We start from the raw sequence: 12631 nt of genomic DNA, 5'->3' as shown, positions 1-12631 counted from the left end.
ATTGATAATAATCCTAAACAATTCATTGAACTCTTTTTGTGGGAGGAAATTACCACTATTCTGAACAAAATGTACTCTGACATTATGCCTACATCAACCAGTGATCATTTTTAAGAGGCTGCCCCCTTATTTTGCATGCTGCCAGATGCCACATGAAGAAAATAATTTGGAGATACAAGAACCTAGACCAGTACAGCACAGGAACAGGCCTTTTGGCCCACAATGTAATGCCAGAGACACGGGTTCCATCCCGACTCCATGCTCCATGTGACCACGTAGGACATTGGGCTTGAGGTGAGAAGGGAGAGAGTTAGTTAATCTAAGGGGCAATGTTTCCACACATTGGGTGGTGAGAATAGGAAATGATTTGCCAGTGGGAGCAGTTGAGGCAGGTACAATTATCACAGTCTTTTTACAAAGAGTAGGGGAATCAAGAACCAGAGGGCACAGGATTAAGGTGAAATAGGAACCTGAGGGGCAACACTTTCCACAGAGGGTGGTGGGTGTATGGAACGAACTGCCAGGGGAGGTAGTTGAGGCAGGGACTATAACAGCGTTTAAAAGACATTTGTACATCCGTGAATAAGAAAAATTAAGAAGGATATTGGCCAAATGTGACTAGTTTAGTTGGGGCACCTTGGTCAGCATGAATGAGTTGGGCTGAAGGGCCTGTTTCTGTGCTGTATGAGCCACACTGTAGTCACCGAGCACTGATAGTGGAGGAGGATGAATGAAGAGGGTGGTGGAGGAGGGGATATCACAGGCAGGTGGGACTAGCGTAGATGGGGCATCTTGGTCGGCTTGGGCAAGTTAGGCCGAAAGGCCTGTTTCCATGCTGTTTGACTATGTCTCTGTGACTCTATCCTGTGTGGTTCAGCTGGAGAGGGTCCTGAGGTTAGCTTTATGAGAATGATCCCAGGGATGAGTGGGTTAACATATTGGGTTAACATTGTTGGCACTGGGCCTGTACTCGCTGGAGTATAGAAGGATGAGGGGGGGACCTCATTGATTGTGAATTGTGAAAGACTTGGATAGAGTGGATGTGGAGAGGATTCCCACTAGTGGGACAATCTCGGACTAGAGGTCACAGCCTCAGAAATAAAGGACGTTCTTTTAGGAAGGAGACGAGAAGTTTCTTTAGCCAGAGGGTGGTGAATCTGTGGAATTCTTTGCCACAGACGGCTGTGGAGGCCGTCAATTGATATTTTTAAGGCAGAGATAGATAGATTGTTGATTATTTTAGTTTGGGGGGGGGGGGTAAATATATATATGTATATATATTTTTCTTTTTATCTTTAGAAATATATATATATAAGTTCCCTTTTAACCTTTTATCTATAATTACATAGAGACTGGGAGGTCTATACCCTATATGTATTTTGAATCTGGATTTATATTAAGGCTACATTTGTTGTTAATGTAATCCTGATCCCTATGTATCAATATCACTGTTATGTTTATTATTTTTAGAAAATTAATAAAAAGATTTGAAAAGAAAGAAAGATTAGTATGGGTGTTAAGGGTTATGGGGAGAAGGCAGGAGAATGGGGTTCGGAGGGAGAGATAGATCAGCCATGATTGAACGGCGGAGTGGACTTGATGGGCTGAATGGCCTAATTCTGTTCCTGTGTCTTCTGGTCTTAAGAGGACATCAGGAGATGCCAGCAACCACTTTGTGCAAGTGAATCAACAGAGAGCAATTATTGTCCCCCAGACAACTTGATGGGCCGAATGGCCTTATTGTGCTCCTGCAACTTATGGACTTATGCGACCGTGTGGGTTTCCTGTGGGTGCTGCGGTTTCCTCCCACGACCCAAAGACGTGCGGGTTTGTAGGTTAATCGGCCCCTCTGTAAGTTGCCCCTTTGTGTGTAGGGAGCGGGTCAAGGTCGGACCAAGGTGAACGGGTGAGAGGCGGAGAGCGACAGACTCCTGATCAGTGCGTGTGTCAGGGGTTACGGGGAGAAGGCAGGAGAGCGGGGTTTGGGAGGGAGTGATAGACCAGCCGCGATGGAATGGCGGAGTGGCCTTGACGGGCGGCGTGGCCTAGTTCTGCTCCTGGACAGTGTGGAGGGGAGGCGTAGAGGTGAGTGGGACATACTCACATTAGGAGGGTGCTTGATGATATCCATGGCGCTGTGCGAGATGCCCCCGCTCTGGCTGCCGGGGAGACCCCCACTGTGCTGCTTCTTGTGGCTTGTCACCATCGTCTCCATCGAGTGGCTCCGCACGCGGATCGCCCTCTGCCGGGCAAAGAGAAGAAAGACCAGCCTCACCCACGGGCAGTCCCACGCCATCGAGAAGCAGAGCACGTAGAACCCAGGCCTGAAGACGGGACCCCACCACCGCCCACATCTTCCCATCTCCACCCTTTCCCGCTTCCCGCAGAGACCGTTCCCTCCGCAACCCCCACCCAACCAACTCGTCCCTTCCCACCCAACCCACCCCCTCCCGTTCCCCTGCAACCGCAGGAGATGCAACACCTGTCCCTATGCCTTCCCCCTTGACTCCGTCCAAGGACATAGAAACATAGACAATAGGTGCAGGAGTCGGCCATTCGGCCCCTTTGAGCCAGCACCGCCATTCAATATGATCATGGCTGATTATCCTAAATCAGTACCCCGTTCCTGCCGTCTCCCCATATCCCTTGATTCCGTTAGTCCTAAGAGCTATATCTAACTCTCTCTTGAAAACATCCAGTGAATTGGCCTCCACTGCCTTCTGTGGCAGAGAATTCCACAGATTCACAATTCTCTGGGTAGTGTTCGGCGAGGAACAGTACTGGGATCTCCGTTTGTAATATATGTATAATGGAATGAACATGTAGGTGATCTAAGAGGGAAGAATATAATAGGTGGCAGGGCCCCAATGGGCATTGATGTACAGTTGTATTTACTACACTCGGATCAACGTTAGGGTTGTATTCGGATTGCTTTCCCTAGAGCAGAGGAGGAGGGGTGACCTGAAAAAGTATGTAAAATTATGAAAAGGCAAAGAGCAAATGGTGCACATTGCACATTCTCCTTGTGACCGTGTGGGCTTCCTCCGGGTGCTCTGGTTTCCTCCCAAGTCCCAAAGACGTGCAGGATAGTAGGAAAATAACTGCAGATGCTGGTTCAAATCGAAGGTCGACACAAAATGCTGGAGTAACTCAGCGGGGTCAGGCAGCATCTCAGGAGAGAAGGAATGGGTGACGTTTCGGGTCGAGACCCTTCTTCAGACTTCAGACACTTCTTGTAGGTTAATTGGCCCTTTGTAAGTTGTCCTTAGTGCGTGGGGAGTGGATGAGAAAGTGGGATAACAGAGAACTGGTATGAACGGGTGACCGCTGGTCGGCGCGGACGTGGTGGGCCAAATACCCTGGCTCCACGCTGTATCTCTAAACTGAAGTGGACTAATTGGTGAGATTCTTTTCACCCTCAGGGTGGAAATATCAAGACGGCATTGCTTTAAGACTGGAGGGGGAGCGTTTAAAGACGCATGTTTTTGTTATTCTGAGAGTGGTACGTAGCTAGAACGCACTGTCGGGAGGGAGGGGGCAGAAGCAGATACCAGAGCAATGTTCAAGAGGCATTTAGACAGAACAGGTAGGGAATAAAGGGAGTAGGAAATAACTGCAGATGCTGGTCGAGTCTGAAGAAGGGGTCTGACCCAAAATGTCACCCATCCTTTCTGTTGAGCTGTTGCCTGACCCGCTGAGTTACTCCATCTTTGCATCTTTCTGGGGAATAAAGGGATATGTGAGGATTTGGGATTAGTCAGATTGACTCCACACTCTGCGAAGACAAGGAGGGTCTAGTCTTCTGCTATATTACTTTTTATTCTGATTGAGAGATGCAAATTGAAGACAATCACAATGACATTGAAGACACTATCAATGACATTGATCCAACAGGTGAAAGTGAACAGAACAAGCAAAGACCAGAACAGGGTTAGATTGGGTTAGATCAGAAAAGAGATTTGATGCCTTTTACCCTTATGAATGCTGAAACATAGAAACATAGAAAATATGTGCAGGAGGAGGCCATTCGGCCCTTCGAGCCAGCACCGCCATTCATTGTGATCATGGCTGATCATCCACAATCAGTAACCCATGCCTGCCTTCTCCCCATATCCCTTGATTCCGCTAGCCCCTAGAGCTCTATCTAACGGAATAATTGAAATGCCAATCACGCGTCATCGCAGACCATTTAAAATGTAATGTTTATACCGAAGTTGTGGAGAATTACATTAGAAAATATTCAAATCCATAAATTAATGAATTTTTCATCCATTACCAAAAATGGTAACTAATGTGTTGCTTTTAGGACAGAGTGCTTCAAATATTGTAGTTATCAGCAGTATTGGGGTAATATGTCCAATGTCACTTGATATTTTGATCAGCTCTTTGTAATGAAAGAATGCACTTGATTATCAAACTATCTTTTGCAAGGACATTGCAAATGAGTTATTCGCTGAACTTGCAGTGAGATGCCACATTAGGCAATGAGTGCCTACAGACCAAGAACCTGCCAATCTCTGCCCTGAGAGTCCCTTCAGGTGAGGCAGAGGTTCACTCCTCCAGCCTCATCTACTGTCTCCGCTGTTCAAGGTGTGGACTCCTGTACATCGGCGAGACCAAGCGCAGGCTCGGCGATCGTTTCGCTGAACACCTCCGCTCAGTCCGCCCAAACGTACCTGATCTCCCGGTTGCCAAACACTTCAACTCCCCCTCCCATTCCCAGTCCGACCTTCCTGTCCTGGGCCTCCTCCACTGTCAGAGTGAGGCCCAGCGCAAATTGGAGGAACAGCACCTCATATTTCGCTTGGGCAGCTCACACCCCAGCGGTATGAACAGTGACTTCTCCGACTTCAAGTGACCCTTGGTTTCCCTCTCCCTCCATCCCCTCCCTCTTCCCAGTTCTCCCACCAGACTGACTGTCCTCCATTACATTTTATCTCTGCTTTGTTGTCACCTTCTCCCAGCTAGCAATGATCTATTCTACATTTTCCTTAGCCTCATCCCCTTTGTCTTGTTTTCACACCTTACATTTCCTTATCTCTGTATCACTCTCTCCCCTGATTCAGTCTGAAGAAGGGTCTCAACCCGAAACGTCACCCATTCCTTCTCTCCAGAGATAACATATAACATATAACAACTACAGCATGGAAACAGGCCTGTCCGGCCCTACCAGTCCACGCCGACCATTCTCCCTGACCTAGTCTCATCTACCTGCACTCAGACCATAACCCTCTAATCCCCTCCTATCCATATACCTATCCAATTTACTCTTAAATAATAAAATCGAGCCAGCCTCCACCACTTCCACCGGAAGCCCATTCCATACAGCCACAACCCTCTGAGTAAAGTAGGATAGGACTAGTGAACTAGTCTGAAGAAGGATCTCGACCCGAAACGTCACCCAGTCCTTCTTTCCAGAGATGCTGCCTGACCCGCTGAGTTACTCCAGCATTTTGTGTCTATCTTTGGTGAACTAGTCCGCTGGTCGGCGCCGACTCGATGGGCCAAAGGGCCTGTTCCCACACTGTATCTCTAAACTAAACTACATTAAAAAAACACCAAACTATATTTGAGTACAGCGTTAGTCTCCACTCCCTGTTTGAAGCAGGGAGTTCGTTATTGGAGAATGGTCAGGTATTAGATTTAGAAAAATATTTCACCTTAACAGCTACAGAGATTTTCACCACAGTTTTTTTAACCTCGTTCCACGTCTACCACCTGCCTAAGCCTTTCTGCTGTCATTTTGTAAAGAAAAGCAGTCAAGTGTGTCAGCAAATTCAAAGGAATTCATTATGAGAGGCTTAGCCCACTCTCCCAAATGATTATTTAAACTGAGCGGCAGGTGAAGTTATTGTCTGTGACTGAGGGGTTTTGTGTTGACATTGTTGCTGCCTCAAGGATAAGATGATGGAGGTGGGGCTGGAAATGTCTTCAATTGTCAGAAAACTGCATTCCAGGGTGTCAGTGGCATGAAGGATCTTAGGAGGTAGAAGTCTAAGGGTACAACTGGCACTTTTAGTTCCGTTCAGTTTCGAGATACGGCGCCATCACTGCCCTACACACACCAAGGACAATTTTACTCTGAAACCAATCCAATTAACCTACAAACCTGCACGTCTCTGGAGTGTGGGAGAAAACCGAAGATCTCCCCACGCAGGTCACGGGGAGAACGTGCAAACTTCGTACAGCAGCACCCGTGGTCAGGATGGAACCCGGGTCTCTCGCGCTGTAAGGCAGCAACTTTACCGCTGCACCATATTGCTGTAAAATAATCCTACTTCATCAATCTCAGATTTCATCAATCCTTTTATCACCCTGCTTTCTAGAGCCATACAGTCATAGAGTAACACAGCGCGGAAACAGGCCCTTCAGCCAGACTTGCCCACACCGGCCATCATGGGATTACATTAGTCCCACCTGCCTGCGTTTGGCCCATATCCCTCCAAACCTGTCCTATCCATGTAACTGTCTAAATGTCTCTTGAACGTTGCGATAGTGCCTGCCTCAACTACTTCCTCTGGCAGCTCGTTCCATACCACCCTTTGTGTGAAAAAGTTACCCCTCAGGTTACGATAAAATCTATCCCCCCCTTCACTCTAAACCTATGTCCTCTGGTTCTTGATTCCCTAACACTGGGCAAGAGATTATGTGTGTCTACCCGATCTATTCCTCTCATGATGTTGTACACCTCTATGAGATCACCCCTCATCCTCCTGCTCTCCATGGAATAGAGACCCAGCCTACTCAACCTCTCCCTGTAGCTCACACCCTCAGGGATTTTAGGGTTGGGGGGCATATATCTTTAGTTACTAATGTGGCTTGCTAGGTCGAGGAGCAGTTTTATGAAAGTGCCGATCCACTATCAGTGGCAGCTTACACAGGTATTTTGTGCTCATAAATCTTTTACTGCATGAAAAATAAAATCACGAAGAACCGGTTTTCGAAGGTTGGGCGATTTTCACCACACAGCCCACCCCACAAACCAGTCTCCCTGCCACGGACTCCATCTACACCTCACGCTGCCTCATAACAGCAGCCGACGTAATCAAAGACCTTTGCTTTCTTCTTTTCACCCCTCCCATCCGGCAGAAGGTACAGAAGTTTGAAAGCGCGCACCACCAGACTCGAGAACAGCCTCTTCCCCCTCTGTTATCAGGCTTCTGAACGGTCCTTCCATGAGCTAGGGTACTGTCCCATTCACCTCTACCCCATTGCGCACATTGGACTTTGTTCAGTTGAGTTTGGAGATGCGGCCCACTGGGTCCACACTGACTATCGATCACCCTTTCACACTAGTTCCATGTTATCCCACTTTTCCATCCATTCGGAGCAATTTACAGAAGCCATAGCCTATAAACCCACACATCTTAGGGAAGTGGGAGAAAACCAGAACACCCGGTGGAAGCCCACACAGTCACAGGGAGAGCGTACAGACTCCACACAGACAGCACCCGGGTTCAGAATCGAACCCGCTGGAGTTTAGAAGGATGAGAGGGGACCTCTTACCAATCAATTAGTGATAGGCCTGGATAGAGTGGATGTGGAGAGGATGTTTCCACGAGTGGGAGAGTCTCAGAATAAAAGGATGTACCTTTAGAAAGGAAATTGGGGGGCGTTTCTTTAGTCAGAGGGTGGTGAATCTGTGGAATTCATTGCCAGAGGAGGCCAAGTCAGTGGATATTTTTAAGGCAGAGATTGATAGATTCTTGATTAGTACGGGTGTCGGGGGTTTTGGGGGGAAGGCAGGAGAATGGGGTTGAGTGGGAAAGATAGATCAGCCACGATTGAATGGCGGAGTAGACGTGGTGGGCCTAATGGTCTAATTCTGCCCCTAAAACTTGTAAGCCTTCGAAAACCGTTTTTTCATGATTTTATTTTTCATAAAGCAAAAGGAGAAGAATTTATTTGCTCCGTGAGTACTGAATGTGTGTGTCTTTCACTGAATCAATTAGTCGACCAATTACCTTGAAGGACTCCAGGAAGCCTCCGTGAGTGTCATTCTCCATCTTTTCTTCGTCAGGACCCAGCCCCAACATGGCCAGTGATTGGCTGTGGAGGTCTTCGTACAGGTAGTCGAGCAGTGCTGCCCGTGTGCGGTTCTGGACAGGAAGACCAAAGATACGCCGATCACAATGTGCCCTGCAACATCTACGTCACCCAGGCCCCACTGTACACTGTGGGCCAGGATCAAACACAGCCTGCTACACTGTACCACAAGTTCACACGTTAGAGGAGCAGAATTAGGCCACTCGGCCCATCGGGTCCACTCCGCCATTCAATCATGGCTGATCTCTGCCTCCTAATCCCATTCTCCTGCCTTCACCCCATAACCCTTGACACCCGTTCTAATCAAGAAATTGTCTATCTCTGCCTTAAAAATATCCACTGACTTGGCCTCCACAGCCCTCTGCGGCAATGAGTTCCACAGATTAACTACCCTCCGACTAAAGAAGTTCCTCCTCACCTCCTTTCTGAAAGAGCGCCCTTTAATTCTGAGGCTGTGACCTCTGGTCCTAGACTCTCCCACTCATCCTCTCCACACCCACTCTATCTGTGCCTTTCATTATTCTGTAAGTTTCAATGGTCCCCCTCATCCTTCTAAACTCCAGCGAGTACAGACCCAGTGCTGTCAAACGCTCATCATATGCTAACCCACTCATTCCTGGGATCGTTCTTGTAAACCTCCTCTGGACCCTATCCAGAGCCAGCACATCTATGTACCGATGGGCTGCGCGCGGCAGAGGCTCCCGGACGGGCGTGGGCCGCGCTCATGCCCTGGTGGCAGGCCTGGCTCGCCAGCCACGGAAATGACAGAACCTGCCTGAAGTGGGAAGCTGACGAGCCAGGCCCTGAAGAAGAAGAACGTACCTTCAGGAAGGAGATGAGGAGGAATTCCTTTCTAAGTTCATAAGTTCAGAAGTGATGGAAGCAGAATTTGGCCGTTCGGCCCATCGAGCCTACTCCGCCATCCAATCATGGCTGATCTATCTCTCCCTCCTAACCCCATTCTCCTGCCTTCTCCCCATAACCCCTGACACCCGTACCAATCAAGAATCTATCTATCTCTGCCTTAACAATATCCATTGACTTGGCCTCCACAGCCTTGTGTGGCAAAGAATTCCACATTTAGTCAGAAGGTGGTGATTCTGTGAAATTCATTGCCACAGATGGCTGTGGAGGCCAAGTCAGTGGATATTTTTAAGGCCAGCATTCACCGGAGAATGGGGTTAGGAGGGAGATATAGATCAGCCATGTTTGAATGGCGGAATAGACTTGATGGGCCGAATGACCTAATCTTACTCCTATCACCTATGACCTTAAGGCATCCAGTCCCTGTGGACCCCGCATGCTGTCTCTCCAGGGACACGCGGGCACGGACGCTGGCCCGGAAGAGGGGCGGGCAGTTACCCAGGCAGAACCCTCGACCTCCCGCTGCCTGGACCCATCTTGGCCCGGTCCAGGAACAAACCGACATAGAAATTGCCGCCTCCTCCTCCTCGACCTGTACCCGCTGCGCCACCATGCCACCCGTTTGTGGGAGGGGGGATCGCACGCGGGAGGACGTGCAAACTCCACCCAGACAGTGCCGGAGACGAGGATCGAACCTGAGTTGCTGGAGCTGTGAGACACCAGCACTGCTTGCTCTTCACCTTGGACAGCAGGGCCGGGCTGCCATGGGAAGGAAGGTGAAGGAGCCTAATCCTAAAGGCCTCAGTTCTGGGCACCGTGTTTTAGGAAAGATGTCGTCAAGCTGGAAAGGGTGCAGAGAAGATTCACGTGGATGGTGCCAGGACTGAGCTATAGGGAGATGTTGAGCAGGATGGGACTCTATTCCCTGGAGCGCAGGAGGATGAGGGGAGATCTTATAGAGGTGTACACAATCATGAGAGGAATAGATTGGGTAGAGGCACAGAGTCTCTTGCCCAGACTAGGAAAATCGAGGACCAGAGGACATAGGTTTAAGGTGAAGGGGAAAAGATTTAATAGGAATCTGAGAAGTAACTTTGTTCTCTGGAACAACCTCGGATACACACCCTTACCTCCAGCTTTGCAAACTTCTCTGACTTGTAGCAGGCCGACTCCGCGTTGATGAGTTTAGTCAGCAGAAACTCTCGGAACTCCGGACCCTGGGCAAATATAGCAAACGTCTGTGAGTTTGGTTTCCTGATTCAATGCATTTGTGCGTAGCTGCGGGCACACTTGACACAGTGTGCCCAGTGTCTAGGGTTGCCAACTGTCCCCTATTAGCAGGGACATCCCGTATATTGGGCTAATTTGGTTTGTCCCGCACGGGATCGCCCTTTTCCCATATTAGGCCCTGGGGGAGCTGTAGGCCTGGACACTGCAGGCCTGGACACTGTGGGCCCGGACACTGTAGGCCTGGGGGCCACTATAGGCCCGGACACTGTAGGCCTGGACACTGCAGGCCTGGGGGCCACTGTAGGCCTGCGGGCCACTGTAGGCCCGGACACTGTAGGCCCGGACAGAGTAGGCCCGGAGGCCCGGGCGCCGCCTAACGGAGGTTGCATAGCAACCCGCCTCCTGGCCCGGGCGGCCGCCATTGGTGGAGGGGGAGCACATAGCCACTGGCTGGGTGAGGTCACGTGAGGCGCGGGGTAGTGATGTCACCTTTTGTCCCTTATTTGTGAGTGAGGAAGTTGGCAACCCTACCAGTGTCTGTCAGGTACCAGTCGGACAGAATCAGCACAGAGCACCTGGTCCGAATACCACCCCCCCACCCCCCCCCCCCCCTCCTCCTCCTCGAAACACTCAACCCTTGCCTCCTTCAGGGATCACCTTTAAGGTGAGAGGGGCAAGATTTAATGGGAAACTTGTTGTCAGGAACTTTGAGAATGATAAGGAAGTTGAGTAGGTTATAGTTCGATTAACCCTGGAGCTCACAGACTGGGGAGCATGACAGGGAACATGGCCAAGATGGAACGTGGTTATAACAGAGGGTGGTGGGTGCCTGGAACGTGCTGCCGGGGGTGGTGGTGGAGGCAGATACGATAATGGCGTTAAAGAGACTTTTGGATAGACACATGGGTATGCAGGGAATGATATGGATCGTACAGGTAGATAAGAGTTGGTCTTGGCATCATGTAGGCACAGACATTGTGGGCTGAAGGGCCTGTTCCTGTGCTGTACTGTTCTACGTTTTATGTTTCCTCCCGCTGCATTTCTCACCCATCAGGGACTGCATTGACATCATTCAGAGATGTGCTTTCTCAACCTTCTATGCTGTGTCACCACTTTGAATGGCGAACTGGGTCCTCTTCCCCCATGGTCTTAACCGTGTCTGTATCTGAACGCACAGCGGCGGAGGACACCGCGGCTACGCTTGGCCAGGCTGACCCTGCAACGTTGCCAGGGCAACGGGCCTTCATGATCAGGTCGAGATCCCTGCACTTACAACAAACAACTGGGACTTGAAAATGGCGCCAAACTGGCGACTCTGTGTACTGTCTCAGTGCACGACTGCTATACACTTGTGCTGTATCTGAGATGCTTATCTAATATGTGTCTAAGTGCTTATGTACGGTGATACTTGTACTGAACTGGAAACAGAAATGGATTTCACTGTACCCGTGGAAAATAAAGTACCAGCAATTTACACCCCAGTGGTATGATCATTGACTTCTCCAATTTCAGATAGTCCCAGCTTTCCCTCTCTATCCCCTCCGCCTTCCCAGTTCTCCCACTAGTCTTCCTGTCTCCTACTACATCCTATCTCTGTCCCGCCCCCTCCCCTGACATTAGTCTGAAGAAGGGTCTGGACCCGAAACGTCACCCACTCCTTCTCTCCCGAGATGCTGCCTGACCCGCTGAGTTACTCCAGCATTGTGTGTCTACCAGATCCATGGCCTCCTCTCATCCCACTGTTGTTCAATATCCAATAAAGCTAACTGCAGATGAATGTGGTGACCTTACCTGCTTGAACAGCGCTGGGCTTGGTAACGGAGGGCCAAAGTGGCGGACACCCTCACGAGCGGTGACTGAAACCTGCCGAGAGTTAAGGAGGTTAGCACCAGTGTGGTCTGAATGAATCTGCACCTACCTCAATGAGTTGGTCTTCATCCAACCACCGGCCAACTCCAGATCACCTCTGACAACAGCGGTGAAGAATGCAAAATATGGAAAGCGCTGCTAACCAACCAGAGAAGGAATCTACCAGTAAACAAACCTTTGTATGTTATCATAAGGTCATAACTAAGTGGTAGGAGTAGAATTAGGCCATTCGGCCCATCAAGTCTACTCCGCCATTCAGTCGTGTCTGATCTATCTCTCCCTCCTAACCCCATTCCCCTGCCTTCTCCCCATAACCCCTGACACCCATATTAATCGAGAAGTTATATGAGCAGAATTAGGCCATTCGGCCCACCAACGCAGGCTCGGCAATCGTTTCGCTCAACACCTTCGCTCAGTCCGCGTTAACCAATCTGATCTCCCGGTGGCCGTAGAAAGCATATACTGTCGGGTTGCACCACAGCTTGGTCTGGCAACTACTCTGCCCACCTCTACGCCACTACGGACATTGCCCAGGGAACTAAGTTAGACTGCTGGATAATCATTTTATTCTGTAACCATGATCTAATTTTACTGCTAATCAAGTTTCTGTGAAGTCTGGTCA

The 12631-nt window shown here is 49.5% G+C and overlaps 1 protein-coding gene across 9 annotated transcripts in view; it reads right to left on the bottom strand.

The window, feature by feature from the left end:
* LOC144606161 (rap1 GTPase-activating protein 2-like) overlaps nucleotides 1–12631 on the bottom strand; it is a 403406-nt gene that overhangs the window by 25316 nt on the left and 365459 nt on the right. For 8 of the 9 annotated variants that reach the window (XM_078421969.1, XM_078421972.1, XM_078421965.1 and 5 more), the window contains 4 exons: nucleotides 11932–12003; nucleotides 10035–10127; nucleotides 7965–8099; nucleotides 2105–2242 (listed from right to left, as the gene is read on the bottom strand). In XM_078421969.1, the coding sequence (XP_078278095.1) occupies nucleotides 2105–2242; nucleotides 7965–8099; nucleotides 10035–10127; nucleotides 11932–12003 (438 nt within the window). The remainder of the gene's footprint in view (nucleotides 1–2104; nucleotides 2243–7964; nucleotides 8100–10034; nucleotides 10128–11931; nucleotides 12004–12631) is intronic. The other variant, XM_078421967.1, reaches the window with a different exon arrangement.

This window comes from Rhinoraja longicauda, chromosome 26 (assembly GCF_053455715.1).
Source record: "Rhinoraja longicauda isolate Sanriku21f chromosome 26, sRhiLon1.1, whole genome shotgun sequence".
Classification (NCBI taxonomy): Eukaryota; Metazoa; Chordata; class Chondrichthyes; order Rajiformes; family Arhynchobatidae; genus Rhinoraja; species Rhinoraja longicauda.
This window is presented reverse-complemented; position numbering and strand designations above follow the sequence as displayed.